The sequence below is a fragment of the Octopus bimaculoides genome, chromosome 1 (genome assembly GCF_046866305.1).
Source record: "Octopus bimaculoides isolate indiv1 chromosome 1, ASM4686630v1, whole genome shotgun sequence".
NCBI classification, from domain to species: domain Eukaryota; kingdom Metazoa; phylum Mollusca; class Cephalopoda; order Octopoda; family Octopodidae; genus Octopus; species Octopus bimaculoides.
The window spans coordinates 168,595,628-168,618,718 of record NC_142928.1 but is presented as its reverse complement, the minus strand read 5'-3'; the positions used below and the strand labels follow the sequence as shown (position 1 = coordinate 168,618,718).

At 35.3% G+C, this 23,091-nt stretch overlaps 1 protein-coding gene across 5 annotated transcripts in view; it reads left to right on the top strand.

The window, feature by feature from the left end:
• The first annotated feature begins 8,466 nt into the window (after positions 1-8,466).
• Positions 8,467-23,091, top strand: part of LOC106869311 (protein transport protein Sec24C) — a 57,459-nt gene continuing 42,834 nt past the window's right edge. For 2 of the 5 annotated variants that reach the window (XM_089362497.1, XM_089362490.1), the window contains exons 1-2: positions 8,646-8,806; positions 22,859-23,075. Coding sequence is in view for 1 of the 5 variants with exons in the window: in XM_089362483.1 (XP_089218609.1) it covers positions 8,529-8,548 (20 nt within the window). In the remaining 4 variants the exon portion in view is untranslated. Of the gene's footprint in view, positions 8,549-8,645; positions 8,807-22,858; positions 23,076-23,091 lie in introns of those variants that run through there. The other 3 variants (XM_014914999.3, XM_014914997.3, XM_089362483.1) reach the window with 2 other exon arrangements.

Genomic DNA, 23,091 nt, shown 5'->3' with positions numbered 1-23,091 from the left:
CCAGGTGTTGTGAGATTAAAGTGATTGAGGAAAAGCTGTCTTGGTGTAGAGGAGATACATAGCTACCTCATATTTAACACACACACACACAAATGTATGTATAATGCACACACTCATTTTACATTAGCTTTCTATGCTGTTATGTGTTGTCAGAATCTGGAACAGTTTGTATCAGGAGTTACTGCCAACCTGGATGGGCCAGAAGACTTCTTCCACATCTGTTTAATTTTAGATTGGTTTCTATACCTTACACTAGCTTCCTGATAAAATTCTTGTAAAAGATTTTTATCCTATTTTGAATTTATTAATCAAATATATACCCGGAATATATTCAATGCTGAATTTTATTCCGCTTTGGACACATGTGCCGAGAGCAACTCAGAAAGATTCCCGTTTTTTTTGAAGAGATATATATAGATAAGCATCATTCCCTTTGCTGTGTCGGATACATAAGGTGTTCGTTTCAGTAAGGTGAGGATTTTGTTTATTTATATATATTTGGTACTATACTATGCTGATGAACGGAAACTAGATTTCATTCTGGTAATCGCGAAATTGGTCGATACATAGTTGAGTTTTTAAAAAATAAAGTTGGTTTCTTTTGAGGGTTGCTTTCCTCGCATTCAGTACTAAAATGTGTTTATTTGGGAAGTCTGTTGCGTGGCATTATTCTGTAGTAATGTCCTTATATAAATATAAACAAATAATTATATTCTTGGGAATAGAAATTTCCCTTATGAATTTTTTTACACACTAGCTTCCTGATAAAATTCTTGTAAAAGATTTTTATCCTATTTTGAATTTATTAACCATATATATATATATATATATATATATATATATATATATATATATATATATATATATATATATAAGGCTTGGCTGCTCTGCATTGACAAGGGGCAACACCCTGAAACTAGTCTGCAGATGCCAAACCAGCAGGGGGACACTGCTGACCTCCCCTGTTCGAAGGTTATAAAGGACACAGGTTTCGTGTGTCACATAGCTAGCTAGAGGCGATGGCTTCTTGGAGCTAATTCACGGCAGCTTTCGTCCTAATTTTGGGACTGCCATGTTGGCTTGGCGATAACTATTAATTTATATATATATATCTGTTGATCAAGAGGAGAAGCAGTTCTTATGGCTCTTTACAGAGTCTCCAATACTGGTATGAAAGAGGAACTTATTCTGAAACAAGAGATTTTGCCTGAATGCTTATAACAGAATAGACTCTGCTAAAGGCAGACATGGTGTCAGGTGGCAGTGTTAAATTAGACAACAGATTCTCCCCAGGTATACCATAGCAGAATAAACTCAGACTGCAAAGAACAGGAACAAATACTGCTGGGCATCTGATCCAATGTTCTTTTAGTTTGTAGGGACTGTGTGGTGTGAGGTGATGAGAATGGTTCTTTAGTACATCACACAGTCAATACAATAAATACATAATTGAATGCTACATATAAGTGCCAGAGAGAAAATGGAGACACAACCACGTAGAATGATTAAGAGAAGATTTATTGATATAATAACGTGTGTCTGTGTGTGCGTCATAGATACAGAAATAAATTGACAGGCTGTCGTGAGAAGAAAGTTTATGCGTGTATGTGATTATAGGCATGGATGTATGTGTGTGTTGTGTATGTTTAAGGATGTTGATAAGTAGACAGTGAAAGAGTTTTTAAAGAGAAGTGAGAAGAATGTTCATAGACACAAGTAAGATAAATAATACCAGTTCATCGTCATTTATACACAGTAGTTGAAATACTGTATCAAGAAGTCGCGGTCATGATACTGAGCCAGTTGCCGGTACATGTCATACATGAAGCTGTGACTGTGATGCTGCTGCCTGGGTCACTTGGTACAGGAGTTCTTGAAGATTGTATATTCATTGTTGATCCATGGTGAAGTAATTCACAAATAGAGAAGTGTTGGAACCTGGGCGAGTTGCTTGCTGAGCTGTGTACATAGAGAGTTGTTGACAATGCTAAGAACATGATGGTGGTGACAAAGATAGAGGTTGCCATAATGCTGTTGGAGAAAGTTGGTAAGTCTCAACGTAGCTGCTGTGGAGTCATCACTGGAACTGGCTGTGTCTACATGGTCAGTGGCTTGACCTTAAAAGGTCAGGAAGCAAAGACATGTATTGAGGGAAAAGCTGGGTTTTTATAGAAAGTAGTAGGCATGAAATAGGGTTTGAAAAAGGTTGTTCACATGATGCTATCTAAAGTCTCTGACTGGCTATCCATGGTCAGTTGGCACAACAGAGTAGGCAACAAATTGTGCCAATACCAACCAATCAGAGTAGTGGACACAACGGGATACAAACAGCATGCTATGCTTGAATGTATATGCTACAAGTTCTATTCACCACCATTGAATGGGTACATTTTCATCATTCTTTTGTTGAAAGTCAAGGTAGACTAAATGGTACTTAAATTTAGAGTATAAAGAGTTAAAACAAATACCATGCGGCAAAAGAAAAAAAATCAAAAGAAAGGTGGCACATTTGATTCTATAATGTTGAAAGATTCATAATAATCAGCATATTGTTGATTATTCCAAAAAGTTTTATTAATTTTGTGAGTTAGACATAGACTACATAAGAGAACTATTGTAGTCTTGTATTGTAAAACTTAAAGGAATGTGGTTTATATTGAGTATTTGCAGCACAGTAGCAAATTTTTAAAGGTTAAAAAGATTTTTCATAAAGATTCTGTTTCCCATGCTACATTATAGGATCTAAAGACAAATTAATGGATAGCATGTCATAATGTTTATATAATGGTTAATAGGCTTACTGTATTTTCAGCATACAAGTCAACATAATATATAGGGTGAACATTCAAGCATCATCACTATCTTTCCAAACACTGCTGCATTTCACACAGAACTGTTGGTCCTCCAAAGTCAACCTACCTATTTTGGCTGTAAATTTTAGTTTGAAATGTTTGACCTGTATGCCAGAAAATACAGGAACTAACAGTCAATGCTCAAGTTTAGATTCTGCCTCTTTCTACCTGTTTTTATTTATATATGAAAATGATTTGATTTTATTCAATGTTCACTGGAAGAGAATCATCTTTTAATAGACTTTGACACAAAGCAGAGCCTAATGATTGGCTACATCTTTGGATGATTTTCTAGAGGGAGGTGAGAGAATTGTCTTTTAGCAATCTTCGTATGAAGTAGATTAAAGTTGCATCTAGATCATTAAAATCTCTATGATGCCAATCTCTTACAAGAATTTACAATCAAGGCTTTGTATAAGAAAACAATAAAATATTTTTAAATGATTTGTCTGCATTTTGGTGTGTAAATAATATAAGACAGAAGTTAGTCTGTAATTAAACACAGCTGCCACAAAATATTAATTGCTGGCATAAAAGTTAAAAAGCATGTTCAGTTGTCCATATTTGAGGTTCAACACTTGAAGATTTATATTGCAAAATATGCTTTTGTGGCTAAAAGAACACCTTATCTAGACAGAGATGTTAGAAGATCAATTCTCAGGAAATTACTACAAATCCAATAACATTGTTATTATTTGTTCTTTTACTGTTGCTAGAGCCACTGTAAAAAGCTCTTAGCATTAGGTTTCATAACTGAATAATTTGATGTAAAAAGAATTTAAAAAATAGGAAAATGTCCAAATTTGCAAATCTCATCCCTGCTATGTTAGCAAGCAATAATATATACAAATTCATTTATATATATATATAGAGAGAAATATAAAAGCATGTGAAAAAAAAAAAAAAAAAGAGCAAAAGCTAACTGTGAAATAATTGATTGCCAGTTAAGTCTGATAACAAATACACTACACTGTTACAAACTTCATTATCATAACTTTAAATCTTATGTTTTCTTTTAAAGATCAAAAGAAGGTGACAGTACAGCTGAGTTTTTCTTAAAGCTACTTCTGACCAGCTCAAAAACATGATCTGAAAGTTTTTCACAAAACAGTCACCTACATTATAATTTTTTTTTTTTTATATTCCAATCTATTACGTCATAACCTGTAAAATGCATTCTCTCAGCCAACTGCTACACAGCAGATTTTTGTGTGCCTGAACTTCTCTTGCAGCTGTTTCACGAGTAATAAGCCAGCTGTGTTTCCAAATCATGTTAATAATCCAAGCAGAATCAAATATAGTTAAAGAACGAGAAGGACTAATCATCAAAAGTTCTTACACCCACAAATTAAAAGTAGACAAGCAAACAAATATATTGATATAAGCAGATAGAAAACAACAAATAATTGTCAAATAAGTGTACAAGTCAATATACAGCATTCTAAAGTGCCAGAAACATTGACAGAATCTATAAATAGACTTGAATGGTTGAACTGGAGCTTTTGGAGCTTTGATAAGTAGGATTTCACTCACTTATAGATCCTGTCAATGTTCCTTGTACTTTATACTGCAGGTAAATAAGCTTAGCAAGAGAAACACAGAGATCATTATCTGATCATTAAAGAACAAAGAAAGGACTGATTCTCTCTACAATATTATTCAAGCTTTTTCTTTTCTTTTTTAAGCTTTCGGGCACTGTATGTATATATTTTCACAAATCAGTTTCTTCTATAAATTTCACCTTGATATTCACTGAAATGATCAAACAATTCTGATAGAGTCAAATATTTACATATGCACAATGGAAATAACATTCACAAGACTCATATATTTAGAATCCCTTTAAAAAATTATTCCTAATAAGATAAACTCACTTTTTTATATGAGTTTGTCTTATCAAAATTTTCAAGATAAACTCACTTTTTAAAATGAGTTTATCTTATCAAAATTTACAGTGAACTTATAAATTCTAGCACAGAGAAAGGACTGATTGATTATATTGACCCTGGTACTTGAATGACACCTTACACTTTATTTTATTAACCCTTGAGGGATGCAAGACAAAGCTGGCTTCAGCGGGATTGAACTCGGAGTGTAAAAAAACTAGATCAAATACTGCAAAGCATTTTGTTTGATGCTTTAATGCTTCTACTAATCCACCATCCTTAATAATAATAGTTTCTAACATAGGCACAAGCCCAAAATTCAAGGGAGGGAAGTAGTCAATACCATCAATCCAAGTACTTGATTGGTTCTCTATTTCATCAACCTACCCCCATCCCAAGGGGATGAATACTACATTCAGCCTTCAGTGCTCTAACACCTTGTTTGTCTGGAAATCAAAGTCTTCCACTTTTCATCCATTACCTTTTCCAGTGTATGTTGGTACCAAGCACTTGTTACCTTGTATCCATACTTCCAGCATAGCAGCCAGTGAAGGTTTTGGGCTACTTTGTCGTGTCTTCACAAAACTTTCACAAGCACTAACAATGTGAGTCATGCTTTCAACTATCTTCTCACACATTCTGCAGAGGTTCATTGCACTTGTGTGGTATATATATCCCTTTTCAATGCTTGATCCTGGGCAGCGATGATTAGGCTTTCAGCCTTCTTTTTTACGTCACCTCCATGATACTTCCTGGTCTTTTAAGTTGTTAGTTTCACAGTGGAGCTGACTATGCAATTCCATTATTATTAATATTAATATTATTATTATTAAGGTGGCAAGCTGAAAGAATCATTAGCACACTGAGCAAAATGCTTAGTGGCATTTTGTCTGTATGTTACAAAAGATTCAACTTATTCTTGAAAGTAATTGAGGCTTTTTGAAATTAAAGTGTTTCTCTTAAGCATGAACAGCATAATGAAGTATAAGCATTCTTATATAGCAGCCATATTTTGGGAAAAGGATGTTTTACAACTATCTTTTTTGTGAAAACAGGGCCAGTTCTAAATAACCACATGTAGAGATTTGTGTCTGGCTGAAGGGTCATTGGTTTGTATGTCATCACTGGTGCTACACTGTATATGTAACAAGAGACTTAAATCCTAATCGCTTAGTACACCTAATGATAAATAAATTGAGCTGCTTACTTCTATACCATTAAAATCATGAATATTTTGATAATTTTCAGGGCTGAGTTTTAAGTGCTCTTGCAGGCTTTGTTCATAATAAAAGTGCTCATATCACAACCCTGTTTCAACCTATACTGCCATAATGCAAAAGAAAGTGAATTCCATATGAATGACCGCAGTACCATTTCAATAACAAAAATAAACAGAAACACCTTAAATAAGCTTATAAGTATCAGCCACAGTATAATTCATATATGACTTAGCCAGTTGGTTTGAATTGCATGGGTTTGCTATACAATAGTTCATCACAACTTGTCTCAATCTGTTCTTATTGTCTCACCCTGATCAAGCAGGAAGATTGGCCTGCAAGAGTCATGCCAGTGCCACATAAAGGCACTCGTGCCAGCTTCACGTTAAGAGCACCTAGCAGAAACAGTAAAGTGGTTGACGCTAAGAATGGCATCCAGATGTAGAATCCAAACCAAATCAGACTAGAACCTAGTGCAGCTCTCTAGCTTGCCAACTCTGGTCAAACCATCCAACCCATGCCATCTTTGGAAAACGGACGTTAAAGGACGATGATGATGATGATTTCAATTGTGATCATTTTATCTTTTTGTATATTCTGGATTACATTAGCCAAACATGTTATTTTTTTTTAGTGGCAGAGTGTTATCTCTAAGATTTCATTGCTATTTCTAGAAGGTCAAGTGACTGACAGAGACCTCTTTCACTGGCTCATTGGATCAATCAAAAAATGCAAACGTGTCGAAAGCTTTCATTTCCATTTTCACTCCACATAATAAACATAAATAAATCAATTGATTTGAATTTCTGAGGCCACATATATTTGATACTGGAAATATAAATTCTTTCTAATTATTGAATATCATTGATGCTGATGGTGTTTCAAATGAGTGATATGTATATAATCTTCTAAGATAGATAAATGAAAGAAAGACTTTGTTGAAGAGAAGAAATCCTTGGAATTATTTTAGTGTCCTAACGTTTCATTTACTAAGGTTTTTCTGTTTGCTAGCTGAAGCATTTACCAACCTAGCTACATCAAATTCCTTTCATGTTAACCTGATTCTCATTCAATATTACATATTTTTCTTTTTCTTGTAATATTAAGACAAAAATTATTTCATCCTCATTATCATCATCATCATTTAGCATTCCAAAGAATAATAAAAATAAAATATAAGAAACAGCTGTTCACAACTTAAATCATGAACGTGTAAGTTCAAATATCGATTAATCTCTCACTAAACAGTTTACTTTAATTATTCCAAGACAATTTGTAATTTCTACAAATGTTTCTTTTAAAATATTTATCTCAAGTAGAAAACATTAACATTTATAATTAATATTTCCATTTACACCATGATTATACTGTTTCATGATAATTTCAATGTGAAATTTTCTATGGTTATAATTTAAGAAACTGTACCCTAAAAAAATATTAATAATTATTTCTAACACACACAAAGCCACGATTAGTCAACTCCAATACCTGTCTGGTACTTTATTTCCTGTTAACTATGGAAAACGGAAACACAAAGTTGTCCTCAGTGGCATATGAATTCAAAACGTAATGGGTTGGAACAAATGCCAGAAGAAATTTTCTGATACTCTAACAATTCTGCTAATTTACCAACCATGGAATAAAAACCAACTATTAAAGTTGACTACAGATTTAAAAATATTCTCTTTTTCTTATTCTAAATGTTAGAAGTACAGCCCAAAAAGCAAAAATAAGTGTGTGACACACTTCTTTTCAGATTTATCAACAAGGGTGAGAGTAGAGGCAACGTTTATACGTTTCTCACAGGCAATTGGGAATTGAAACCGAGTCACTTTTCGCTGTGATATGATATACAAAAGATTTTGATTTTCAAAATCTCACAACAAAGTGTCGAAGTCAAGAGAAATTATGCGTACATCAGCTGGAAAGTTCTGTATTTACTAGGTAATTTCTCCCATTTTCAGATAACAGCTGACTTAAGCACTTTTTAGAAAAAGATGGGAACGAGGGAGTAAATTGCTATTTTTTTCGATAGCTGATATTCATTAAAAACAAATATAAGACAATAAGAAAAATAAACAAATTTTAACAAAAAAAAAAAAATGATTTTTTAAAATTATAAAACTAGATTCTAAATTGAACAAGTATTTCATTCAAATAAAAGCGTAAAGAGAACTGTTCCAAACAATTTGAGAAACAAATTCCATATATAATGGAAGGACAAAAAGATATAGAATTTATTGACGTTTAATTAATTATTGATAAACATTATCTACGACGAATAAGATAAGGCAATGGTTCATGCTGATTGGAAGGCAATAGGAATAAATTTGTGAAATTAAACAGGAATAAAATTTTATTTATAAATAAAATACTATTATCGATTAATTTTTTTTTTAATAAAAATAAATCTTGCAAAATTACGATTTGAATTTAAAACGGAATAAAAGGGTCGAGTTAAGCCAGGAACGAAATACTGTTCACGCCTTCTTCTCTCGCATCATTCATTGTACACGCGACACTTCACATCCCAACATTCCAGATGCTTCCTGTCTACGTGGCAAGTAATACGCATGTGTACCGGAAGTGAGCGGTACGTGGCACAGCGTTGACTGAAAGCTGTGAGAAAGTATCAGTGATACTGTTATCAAGAGAGGGAGTAAAGATAGATAGGGAGTGAGTGAGTGAGTAAGAGAGAAGGAAGAAAAGGAGAGAGAGAGACGGACTAAGTTACTCTTGGAAAGTCTGTTTGACCCATTGCTTTTTTTTTGGGCTTTGCAACTTATCTGTTACATTGATACTCATGTGTTTAGTCCGTATTCTTTAATTGATATCTTGGTGACGTTTTAAGGTAAGTGTTGTTGTTTCTCTGTTATAAATAGAGGAAATAATTCCGTTAGTTTATGGATCCAGAACTTCATGCAGATTCCGTCGTTTTGTCCCTCTGATAAATTGTCTTGGGGTTGTCATTATTTGTAGCGAATTAATTTCTCCTCATTTAAAACCTTATTTCATAATCATATTGATACACTCCTACACTTTGTTTTTTTTTTTATTAACTATATATATATATATATATATATATATATATATATATATATATGTATAGTGTGTGTGTGTGTATAGTATCTCAAGCATTTCCTCGCTGGTTTATTCTTAAATGCAATGACAATTCTAAATCTCAACTTGTCCAAATTGACAACTTATAAAAGCCAATCTATGTTGTTTCCTCTTTACAACTTTCAACCAATTTGAAATCTTTGCCTCTAAGTTATTAACCTTCTCAGATTGTGTGTATCAGCGGTTTATCCTTCCATACAGATAATCCCGAAGCAAATCTGACGACATAATTTAGGCAATATTTAAAGCTACTGACTCAGAAAACTAGAGATTTTCTTCACAAAAATCTTCTTAGTTTTCTAAATTATGTCTTCAGATTGTTTAAGCTTTCTCTATATATTAACCTTAATTCTGATTTTTGGCTTATCTCTCCGTACGGAATATAAAAATCCTGTTAAGGTGGTTTTACCTGCCTACGTGTTGATTCTGTTAGAATGTATTCCACCGAAGTCTCACATATTGTATGTGGATAGCCAGACTTTAACAAATTTAACATATAGAATATATTATTTACTGTGATGAACTATTTCATTAATTGCAGAAGACATATTTATAATGAACTAAATGTTCTGATCTTGGTCATTATTTTCTTCTTACTTTTTCAAGCGAGGTCCTCTCTCTCTCTCTGTCTATATGATCAACATATTGTCAACGTTTGGAAACTTACACGACAACTATGTTTACTTCTTAATAGACAGATGATATATATTAATGAAAGATCGTTTTAAAAATCATCTGTGTAGGTGTGTCACAAACACTAACAGAACCCATTGTGATAACATTTAAACTGACAGCTTGGCTTCTCCACATCGCTCTTCCAAACTTCCATAACTCAGCCGGCCGACATATTTTAGAAATTATTTATAATATAAACTGTTTTTTGCCACCTCTTCGTTTAAGTAATTCAGTTTTAAAGCACAAAAGCTCGATGTTTTAAATGAATATTGATGTTAAGTTACATGTAGACAATATGGAAATAGATCAGTATTCTAATGATTATGTACACCTCGATTTCGGGCTACATCTGTGAATTGATTCTATTAACGTCATATGTATCAATACATCATTAGGTTAACTGTTGAAGCAATTGAATGAATAAGGGTCACACATCGTCCTTAAAAAGAAAACTATCTGAAAGATTTTGTTTTTAATAATTTGTTATATGTATTTTTGTAATGAATTGCCGAATATGCTTTTTTAATTGGGGGGAAAAAAGATATTTCTACATCTAAGAAAATTTGGTTGAATGGAAAAATATGGGATGGAACTTTCAACAAATACCTTTTATGTGCTATTGGTCATTATAACGTACCAGAATTGGTCAGGATTCTTTCTTTTTTATTTTTGTTAATCTAAACAACTGTAGTAATTTCTATTGATTTGAGTAGAATCTCTATTATATGACTGGTACTTATTTATGGACCCCAGATGAGTGGCGAAAAACTGCCTCCGGAACAGCGCCGTACCGAAATAGATATTGCGAAGAACTGAGTTTAGCTTTTTAATGTTCTTACTAGACCAACAGTTTCTTTCTTTCTTTCTTTTTTTTACCCCAGATTTTCATTTCATATTAAAACAAGGTTTTCTTTTTAAGAATTATATCAGGTCTACATTAGAAGAATCATGAGAATATCTCATTGTAAAGTATACTTTAATTTTTGTTTAAAATTTAATTCCTTTGACTCATTTAGTCAGAAATTGCCTCATTACCTTAAAGTTACTACAACTAATTTAAATAAGTGATAGCTTGCATCAGACGCAATGAAGAAATCGGGTTCAAACTAGTTGTATTATTATTAGAGTTCCTGTCAATGTACCATGTAATGTGTCAGGAATACCATGATTTAAACGTGCAATCTTATTAACAATCAGTTAATATTAGAGTCCTGATTTTAAGTTCCCTTTGATACCCCAATAATCAAACCACAGTCAAGTGTGAGCAATGATTTAATTCTGTCTCTACAGCTGTGGCTCTTAATTTATTTTATGCAATGCCACTTTTATTGTTGTGCACATAAACGGGCATTGTCATTATGTTAGCAAGAAATATATAAAAAAATATCTGACTTGAAATCATTTTTAACGTGATAAAATGGTTTTATTTATTTTCATTATCTGTGTTAGAGCATTAATATGAACCCCTGATTCTACCATTTAACAGATCTTCACACCCTCACATAGTGGCATACCATATAGTGTTTAGAAACTTCTGTAACTTGAATGTATGTCAGTTTGTTGACGCTGTGAAAACAAAATTCAGTGTCATATTACAACAATTAGAAACCGCCCTCATGTTATTGTTGATTTGATTTTATTGTATTTTATTAATGTTATTTATGGTTCTATATATTTTAAAAATTTCAAATTCATTATTATAGTTGATATTGATAGATTAAATTGGCTTGATAAAATAGGAAACAATTTAAATGATTTTAGAAACGTTTTCTAAACAGTAGCAGTTTAGATTAATTTATAAATGTTCTCAAATTATACATAATTCAAAATAATTTAGAAGGCACCAATACTGGGACCAGAAATAATACAGAGAGTAAGCCTTTCAGGCCTCAGCAATGCTTTAAACTGAAAAGTAACTAATTAAAATCTCATGTTGGTGACGTTCCATATTTAGTTCTGACTTAGACGTCTTCCTTTTCTAGTGAACCTGGAGTTTTGGACCATGACCCATGTCTACAAAATGTCTAAAACTCATCTCTGTGATACAACCAAACTGTCTATTTTTGCTTACAGTAATAAACCATTCTATCTTGCTACAGTCGACTGTTGAAAGTTATTTTGACCACAGACATAGTAGAAACAAAAGGATGTGAACCCCCACCCAGATTCCATGGCTAATTTTTTAGTATCCTGTTGATTTGTCCATCTATGATTCTTTTGGTGTGCCACTGTAGAGATAAATTCTTTCTCAAACACGTTTATGAAGTTGGAACTTCCTCACTAGATCACTCACTGACTACAAGAAAATTAACATGAAAGTCAAAAGAAAGAAAAAGTTATTTGAAACATTCTTTTATTTTCATGATAAATTTGGCACTTCTAGAGTCCATCTCCAGACTGCACACAGACTGTGTATAAAATGAGTGCACTTATTACTGCTATTAGGGTTGTTGATTGGCAGAATCATTAGAACATTAGATAAAATGCTATGCAATATTTAGTTTTGGCCCTTTATATTCTGAGTCTAAATCCTGAGTTCAACTTTCTTCCTTTGATGAAATAAAGTACCAGTCAAGTACTGAGGTTGATTCACTTGTGCAACCTCTTCTCTTGAATTTGTAGCCTGTTTAGAAACAGATTGACAGAGTATTTAGTTATAGCACTTTATGTTCAGAGTTCAAATCTCACTGAGGTCAACTTTGTCCTTCTAGAGCCAATAAAATTTCCAACCTTGTGCTTTATATTAAAAAACAATATTATTATTATAATCATTTCTAATATAAACTCTGAAAATTGGGAATAGTGTTTGAGTGGTACTTCCTATTAGTAACTCCAGAAGGATACAAAGCAAAGTTGAATTGAAGAACATAAAGGACTGGAACAAATATTGCAATGCATTTTGTCCAATGCTTTGATAATTCAGTCAATCCATTGTCAAATGTGATAATTTAGGTGGACTGCCATACATGCTTTTAATGGTTTGGTTTAGAGCAGGCACGGGCAACCTTTTTTTGAGAAGTGGGCCACATCATGATCAGGTGGGCTGCACTACTAAGAAAAAAAATTCCAGGTAATTTTTGATTAGGTAGGTCACAATTTGCCCATTACTGGTTTAAAGGAAGGATGGGCTATGCACATAGCCTTCGCAGGCTCTCCTATAAAACTGAGATTGATGCACTTGAACTGTTGATGGTTATGTAGAAAATATGGGCAAGAATGTAATATTCAAGAATATTACATTCAGGTAAGGAGAGGTGAAGAATTACAGAAAAGTTGTTAGTGTTAGATCTCGGGGACACAATGTGAATGATGAGAGAAAGCTAAATTATGAGGTAGTTTTATGTATAATACTAACTGTGCAGTGCTAGTATTATTCATAACACATCCTGTAAGACACTCAATGTTTTATCATGAGATAAAAGATTCCCTTGAGAGAAAGGTCTGATGTCTCAACAACATGGTTAATTCTCATGATTGAATATGACTTAATAGTTGCATGTTCCGTGTTTCTGCTCTCATTTTTCAGTAGACACATCCTTTCATGCTCTATGCCATTTACCTTGTAGAAATTTAAATATATGACTCGTGTAGGGAGATAGGGCTGCACTCTAGCACATTGGTAATTTTTTTTTATCAACCCTGGGAGAATTAAAGGCAAAAGTGACCTCAGTAGGATTCAGACTCAGAACATTGACCCAGGACAAATATTGCAATATTCTATATTGATTCTACCAATTCACCACCTGCTAACAAATACCATTGTAACATCATCATCATCGTTGTCGTTTAACGTCCGCTTTCCATGTTGGCATGGGTTGGACGATTTGATTGAGGGCTGGCAAGCTAGAAGGCTGCACCAGGATCCAATCTGATCTGGCAAAGTTTCTACTGCTGGATGCCCTTCCTAATGCCAACCACACTAAGAGTGTAGTGGGTGCTTTTTATGTGTCACTGGCACGAGGGACAGTTAGGCAGTACTGGCATTGACCACACTTGAATAGTGCTTTTTATGTCCCACCGGCACAGAAACCAGTCAGGCAGCACTGGCAATGATCACGCTCGAATGGTGTTTTTTATGTGCCACCGGCACAGGACCAGTCAGGCGACACTGGCATTGACCACGCTTGAATGGTGCTTTTACGTGTCATTGGCACAGGTGTCAATCAGGCTGTACTGCCATCGGCCACAACAATGACTTGACTTGACTCGACAGGTCTTTGCAAGCACAGTTTATTGCCCAATGATTGAAAGGACCAGATATGCTGCACTGGCATAAGCCACAGTCACTGTCTCACTTGGCTTGCTGGGTCTTCTCAAGCATAGCATATCTCCAAAGATCTCAGTCACTTGTCATCGCCTCTGTGAGGCCCAACGTTTGAAGGTCGTATATGTTATTTGTGATTTTCAAAATATCACAGGCGATATTGCTCTTGTTAAAAACAATAAATCATGTTTTTCTTTTAGTATTTCAGTATTATCTAAACTCAATTAAAAACTGGACAACTTACTACCTTCATCTGTTACTCTGTGTTAAATAACTGGTATTATTTGACCATTGTTCAGTATTGATTGAACAGATCAACACCCAATGGTGTTTCAGCCATAACCATCTTTTTTAAAGCATATGTGGGATTTTCTTATCTTCTGTCTCCTTTTATTTTTAAGACACTAGGATGAAATTCCAGGAAGATTTAGATGTTCTTCCTAACAAGTCAAATAACCACATACCTTACTGTTATTTATTATTTTTGTGTAATCATCACTATCTCAAACTACACCTATCAGACTTGTTGACCAGTAACTCCCTCTTTATCCATTACAATAATCCCTAAACATCCTTCTAGAGCCACTATCACTCTTGATTCTATTTTAGAGAATAGCACCTGTTTGGTAGATGAATTCTTATTCATATGATGTATGACTTTGTAGAGTTAGTTATTATTGGGCATAATGATTTAAATTTATAACAAAAAAAAAAAATTAATGATATATCATAATAGTAAATGTTTTGAAAAATGTTCATGTATCATAATAGTAAATGTTTTGAAAAATGTTCACAATAACTGAATTTGTTGTTCTTTTGTGATAGAAGTGGGAAGTTGTTTAACAACTAGGAATGTGAAGAAAAGAAAACCAAGCATTTCAATAAACCTTTGATAAAGTTATGTCTAGTAGCTAACTAGATATTTTATTGATTATCACTTGATTCAATTTGTTCATTCAACTGACTTTTCTCATGCAACCATTTAGTCTTTCTTATTTGACATGTTGTACTCAGGAACACTTGTTCATTTGTTTTAAGATGATATGGTGAACTTTTGAAGGAGATTTGGTTGCTAATTCTAACCGGTCAAGTAACCATATAAAGACTACTTCGTTGACTCAATTTAGTATGATAGTTCCAGTTGGGAACCTGAGATCTTTCATTGTGGGAAAATTAACAGATAATGAACACCATTACTGATAAACTAACAATAATTTCAACATAATGAAATATCTTCCATTAGCAGAGGTCACATTTTGAAGTTTATTTCATTAGTTTTCTCCATGTTATCTGATCCCTAACTGTTTCCTCTACCAAATTTTGAATGTTTGTGGTTTTGCTTTGGTTATCATAACTACCAATTCTTTACCCCCAGACTGTGCAGATTATGCCACTTTCCTTCATAACATCCACTTCCCTCTCTCTTTGAATATATATGATTCTTAACCCATAGCTATTTCCACTTTGCCATTTAGTCTATTTCTTAAATTTGCTTACGTATTCAACAAGTTAAATTCATTTTGTAATAGATATATTCTATTTTAGTTTACATGTTTTTCATGATACTAGAATTTGCTCCAACTATTTCTAGTTTTTTTACACACACACGCACACATGCAAGACGAAATTAAATATAAAAAATACACTCTGATGTAATCAACTAGAATTTCTCTTTCTTTGAAATATAAGCACTTCCAACTTTCTTTAAGCAAGACAATTGCAAGTCAATACATTGTTCAACATGTAACATATGGTTTATGAGATGTATTTTCAACATCAGTATAAAGAACTGGACTTTTAATTGATAGTAACTACATTGAGATTCTTAAGACATTTTTTTGTTTTTTCTGAGACAGTTGATTTAATGGATCTTTTATGTATGCATTTTTATCTCTCTTTATAGAAATCATATTCATGAACTTGACCTTTCATTGCTACTCTATCCTTAATATTTAGAAGTATTTTTATCATTTGTAATATACTCTGATACAATTTTGTCATTAATAAATTAATAGCAGTAGTTCACTATGGTCAAACATCAGTCAGAAGCAATTCTTCTTCTAAATCCACAGGCTTTTATTAAAATTGTTCACACATTGTGATTTAACCCTTTAAATGCAGAATTAAATTTCATGTTAAATATCTACCAAAAATAGAACTGGTATTTTCTGCAAGTCAAGTTGCCTCCGTAAACTTGACATATCTCAACAGAAAATAGTTTCAAACATGGCATTCCTCAACCAAAGATTGGTATACAAAACTGCTTTTTGCAGTAAATGGGTTAAGATACACATACATCAGCTGATTCCTGTTGCTGTTTCATAAGTTATAGTAGTCTAAGCTTAACCTTTTTGTTACTACATTCCTGTTGAGATACATTCTTTGTTATAATTTATTTTAAAAATTTTGAAGAATTTATTAAAATAACTTTATCAATATTAAGCTGGTGTTTGGAACATAAATTAGCACCAAATTTTGATGAAAGATTATGAAAATTATACATTGTTCCCTTTGTGTACAATGATGGAACTGTATTTTGCTGTGGTATCTACTTTAAGCTAAAGGAACCCCTCTATCGTCAGTTAAGTGCTTTTGTTAACATACTGTAGCACCACCAACAATCCTTTGGCTAACTAAAACTCTCTCTCTGTATATGAATTAAAAATAAATGTAAAATGTTTTAAATGCAATTCCCTTGTGGTATTAGAAATAGCAGAGCTGCTACTTTTTTTTTTTTTTCAAAATTGCTACAGTGTAATAAAAACGCTGACCCTCCAGAAATGTAAAGAAACAAAGTAGAAATCTCAATTTATTGATAACCATTTTTAACTGATGTGTACTGGAATCTGCAATGAACATGTGATATGTTATCTTTCACAGGTGGTTTTATTATCATCATTATTTTCTATTTCTGTTTTTCTATGCTGGCTTATGTTGGGATGGGTCTCATCAATCACTGAGTGTGGACTGGGTGCACTGTATTGTGCTGTGGGTACTAGAAAGGTTGTCTCATGTAGAAGGATGAAAGAGTTCCCTCTGCTCTAAACTAGTAACCCATGATGCAGCTTGCAGTGTACTCGGTGCATTTTATTATGTTCTTATCTCTGGAGAGGTTGTCTCATGCAAAAGAACTAAGTCTCTTCTACCCTGTGCCAGTTCATTTTTCAGAATCACTTCCTGCTGACACAGGTAGCTTGTGATGTGACTTGCTATGTTCATCTTGTTTCTACATTCCATCAATGTATGGAAGAAATTTTAGCTGTTACAAGCATAGAAATAGTGATCTTATGCAGCTTAGTATAAAGATTGTCTACATTATGTGGGTAGAGGTAGGAAGGAAGAGGTTGAAAAAAGGTATCTTGGGCAAGTGTGAGTAATTCTGTCTCAATAGTTCTATGCTGCATATTGAGCAGTTGCAAGGCAGTTGTTGCATCTGGTGGTAAAGGACAAGTGAGTGGATATGCTATCCCATACCATGCTGGGTTGTGTATAAATACAAGGTAAAGAGATAGAGGTAGGGAGGCCAGAAAAGAGAGTGATTGTATTAATTATCAGTTATTGCTACAAGGCTAAGAGACAAAGTCCAGACTATATAATATGTGACAGTTTGTACCTGAATTAAAAAATATAAATGATGGTATACACAGCATACATATTTGTGAGTCTCTAGAGAAGGGAGCCAATCAAAGAACCCTCTGGATCCAGAATTACCCTGACTACCAAGGCTAAAAGCTCTATCCAAGCTGTGATACTCTGGCCTGTACATGTCTACTGAGAGTAGGTCCATTCTCTTGAGCTCTTACTAGCCCTTTAATAAATTTACTGAAAATCAGCACCTTCTTCAGCCCACACGTTCTTCTCCAAATGAGACTTAAAAAATTTAATGAGGGCTTGGCATGAGCCTTTTGACCATGACTGCAACAAAATGTGTTTTACCATACCCATCAGATAGAGCAAAAATGCATAAACCTCCTAGCTTAAAAAGGCTGCAGGGCAATTTATATGAGGGATTCCAGTTGATTGAACCACCACCACATTTTGCTAAGTATGTTATCACTATTTTACACAACTATTTCTTAGTAGAATGCTAGCATTGAAGTTCTAATGGTGCACTGCCCAACTAGTAAAGGGTTGTGAACACCAGCCAATAATTATTATATGAACAAGAGATTTTAAAACAGATAATATTAAATTAAATTAATTATCTTGCCTTTCCAATGATACTTCTACGACTTTCACTCATATTTTGTTGACAAGATATGTGCATGGTAATCTCATACAGCTTTTTTTGTTTCAGTGCATATTTATATTGATAGGGCTGCACTGGTCTGTTTATAAACAGTACCTGAAAAAGAAAAGTGAAATGTGTGTGTGAGTATGTGTGCACATATACATCTGTATACATCTGCATAAAGATGTGCCTGTCACTAAATATGAATGATACTTGTGGAAGATGATGAAGGAAGACATCTCTAATGTAAATACACACATCATCTTTTAACGTCTGTTGTGCCTGCTGGCATGGGTTGGATGGTTTGACTGGGCTGGCATGGTGGAAGGCTGCGCCAGGCTCCAGTCTGATTTAGCATGGTTTTCTCTGATTTGATGTTCTTCCTAATGCCAACCACACCAAAATGTAATGAGTGCTTTTATGTGCCACCAACACGACACCAGTATCTGGCACAACTGTAGTTTTGCTCGGCTTGATGGGTTTTCTTCTCAGGCTTGGCATAATGCCAAAGATCTTGGTCATTGCTTCTGTAAGGCCCAACACTCAAAAAAAACTTGGCCACTTTGCCTCCATAAGGCCCAATGCTTGAAAGGAACTCAGCCACCTCACCTCCGTGAGGCCCAACACTCGAAAGGAACCCAGCCACTTTGTCTCCATAAGGCCCAACACTCAAAAGGAACTCAGCCACTTTGCCTCCGTAAGGCCCGATGATCAAAGGTTGATTTTTTATGTGCCACCAGCATGGGGACACTTGGCTTGATGGGTCCTCTTATGCAGAGCACGTCGCCAAAGGTCTCAGTCACTAGTCGTTGCCTCTGTGAGGTTCAAAGATCATACTTCACTACCTCATCTCATGTCTTCCTGGGTCTACCTCTACCACAGGTTCCCTCCACAGTTAGAGATCAGCACTTCTTTACATAGCTGTTCTTGTCTATGCGCATCACATGACCATACCAGTGTAGTTGTCTCTCTTGCACACCACATTTGATTCCTCTTATGCCTAACTTTTCTCTCAAGATGCTTACACTCTGTTATCAGCATAGAGGAGCTTTCCGGGTCTGCCTGTCTTGAATTCTACTGTTATTGCTTGGAGGTCTATGATAGACAAGAGGGAGCTGAGCACCAATCCTTGGTGAATCCCCTACTTGTACCCTGAATTCTTCGCTGTACTTATTACCCACCCTCACCTTACTGGTAGCGTCTCTGTACAAGGCTTGTACAGCTCTCACCAACCACTCGTCTATCCCTTGTTTCCACATTGATCACCAGATAACAGATCAGGGGACTCTGTCAAAAGCTTTCTTCAAGTCAACAAAAGCCATATATATGTGTGTAGAGAAAGAGAGAGATACATATTGATACTTAAATTCATTTTGGATATTGAGTTTTATCAGAAAACAAAGGACCAAGATTACTAGTAATCCACCATGCTCATGAAAACCTGTCCATCTTTGCAAAAATGAGGTTGTAAAAGTATGTCATCAATGTCTATGCACCCCTCCCCACACCTAATCTGTACCTGTCAAATCTTCCCAGCTACTCATCTTCGTAACACCCCTCTGCCTATGGTGCTATTACTCAGCTGCTGTAATTATATGAGAACAGAACTGCACATATTCCTTCCCCTCTTTGTGTGCTACCAGTAACCCGTCTTCTTAGAATCACTTTCCTTGCCACATGTTTTGCACTCCCAACATCATCCTTTATCACACTGTGTCCACTAAAACCCATTTCTTTGAAAACCTCATCTATGCTATCAACAGCCCTTTTTGTAACTCACTATGTCCACCCTTTTGTATACTTGACCTGTGTATCTTCTATCTTCCTCATTCTTCACCTCATCTCCCTTACCTATCTACCCAGCTATCCTCAACTCTCTGCCCCTATTTTCTTGCTATCCACCTTCTTGTATATCGAGGCTGATCCCTGATAACTCATGTTCACCATTCTTTCTCCCTTTCCTGCTGGAGTACCCATGTAGTTTCTCTACAACAAAACACCTGTTCCTGTCCCTTTTTCAATATTTAGCTTCTTTACACTTGGCATAAATCCCCACCACCTTCACCACCATCCACCAGCCACCATCAATATTGTACCTCCATTCTCTGAAGGTCTTCTCTTCCGAATTACTTGATGACCCCACTAGTGCTGGTGTGGTATCTGTATGTAGAAATCTTGTCAAAGTAGACACTGGAGACCAGCAAAGCCCTCAGGCACTAGTCAGATCCTGTCAAACCATCCATTCCTTAGCAACATGGAACAGATCTTAAATGATATATGTATATATGTCTGTATACTGTATATTTATATAATATATACTCATCATCATCAGCTAGCGTTTGCTTTCCATGTTGGCGTGGGTTGGACAGTTTGACTGGAGCTGGCTAAGCAGAACACTGCACCAGGTTTCAGTGTCTGTTTTGATATGGGTTTTTATGGTTGGATGCCCTTCTTGATACCAACCACCCTGCAGAGTGGACTGAGTGCTTTTTACATGGCACCAGCACAGGCAAGGTCAGTTTTTGCATGGCTTTTACAGCAGGATGCCCTCCCAAACATCAACCGCTTTACAGTGTGGACTGGATGTTTTTTATGTGGCACCAGCACTGGTAGGGTCATCAAGTAACTTGCAAGACAAAGATCCTTTGAGAGAGTAGGGGGCATTAGAGGTGACCTTGTGCCAGATGATGAAAGGTTAGAGTGTTTCAGGGAGACAGAAACAGGTGTCTTGCTGTAGAGAAGGTACATGGTTACACAGTCAGAGAGAGAGAGAGAGAGAGAGAGAGAGAGTGTGATCAAGAATAAGGACAGAAGAGATACATGGTTACCCAGCTAGAGGGAAGAACAAGAGACAGAGAGAGAGAGAGTGCAAGAGACAGCAGGAGAGAAAGCGAGATGGTAGCAAAGTGCCAGAGTATACTCACATGGAATGGGAATCAGAATTTAAATGGAATTGTAGAGTAGAGCAAGAGAGATAGATAGTTTCAAGTACCCGGGATAATTTTAAGTATTAATAGGTTCTGCCTTCATAATTCAGTGTGAAAATAATATATATTAATTAGAGAAGAGGTTGACTAGAGAGATGTATGATGAGTAGAAGGGTGTTTGGGAGAGCGTGGTGATGGTTGAGCAATAGAAAAATGAAAGAGTTTCAAAGATTGGGTGGTCACTAGATATAGACATGACAGGAACATATTGTGTAAGAAACCCAATTGTGTGTACATGCGCACGCACACACACACACACACACACATATATGCACAGGCACACTCACACATATACATATGTCTTCCATTTTCATCACTGCCTCTACTTTAACACTGGTTTCACCATGCTTTTACAAGTGGGAGTGTGTTGAGTGCTGTGTGTCACCAATCATTTCAGTCCCTTGTCATCTCCTTTGAGAGGCTTAACATCCTGAGATCGGTTTCTAACACTTCACTCCACGTCTTCTCGGTCTCCTTCTTCCACGGACTCCGCCTATTTGAAGTGCTCTGCACTTCTTTATATAGCTTTCATCTTCCATTGCATCATACATCCTTAGCAGCACTGTCTTCTCTCTTATACCCTGCATTGGATTCCTTTTATATGCAGTTTTACTCTGAGCTCATTTGTGCTCCATTGCTTGTGCACATTGACACTGCATATTCAGTGGAACATATTTATTTCATTTCTTTCTAATCTTTGCAAGCCCTCTGCATCCAAGGCCCATGTCTCACTACCATAAACATTGCTGCAGTCCATACACAAGTATCTTACAATCAGCCTTTCATCCAGAGAGCGGAACCTTTTGTTAGCTAGAGAGGTAATAGTTCCCTGAACTTTCTCCAACCCATTCTTTTTCTGGTTTCTTTACTTTTGGAATATCTACTTCCACTACTACTAATGCCAGCTAGTTAACAGAAGCTATCAATTATTTTTAGGAATCCTTCTGAGCATGTGAAAGAATGTTCAAGCTTTGCTGAGCCCCTGTCCACTACATTCATTGCTATACAATTTACTATCAATTTATTGACTATACTTCAACTGCTACCTTCCTCAGCAGTTACCAGATCATCCAGGTCAACAAATACTAGTTATAGTTGCTTACTCCTAAGTACTTCTACTATTGTTTTACTAGTTATGTGCATGTATATATGTACATCATCATCATTTAATGTCCATTTTGCATGCTGGCATGGGTTGGACAATTTGACATGGAGCTGTCCAGACTCCAATTGTCTGTTGTAGCATGATTTCTATGGCTGGATGCTCTTCCTAACACCAACCACTTTACAGAGTGTGTTGGGTGTTTTTTACGTGCCACCAGCATGGATGTGTTTACACAACAATGGCACAAGTGCATTTTATGTGGCACCAGCACCTGTAAAGGACAGGCCTGTATGTATGGATGACAGCGATTTTACTTAGCTTGGTGTGTCTTCTAAAGTACAGCAAATTGCCACAACTTCCAGTCCCTTGCCATTTCCAAATTTTTATATACAAACATGTATACATATATCTATTTCTTCTCATGCATATACATACACCCCCACCACACACGCACACATGATGCAGGAACAGTGGTTTATTCTGAAGTACTTTTCTTGCAGTTGCATCATTATTTCTTTCAGGCACAGAGCTGAACAGCATTTTGTCTAGACTGTTTTACCTAATCAAAGGATCTGCAAAGACTAGAAAGAAATGCGTATGCATGAGCTACAGAATTGAAACCAGCAGAGAGAAAAATGGGGCATAAAAAAAAATCATCAAATATAGTGTGCAAGAGAGAATACTGCATTGGTATAGGCATATAACACATATGGAGAAGGACAGTTCTATGAAGAAATGGTATGTGCTCAAAGTG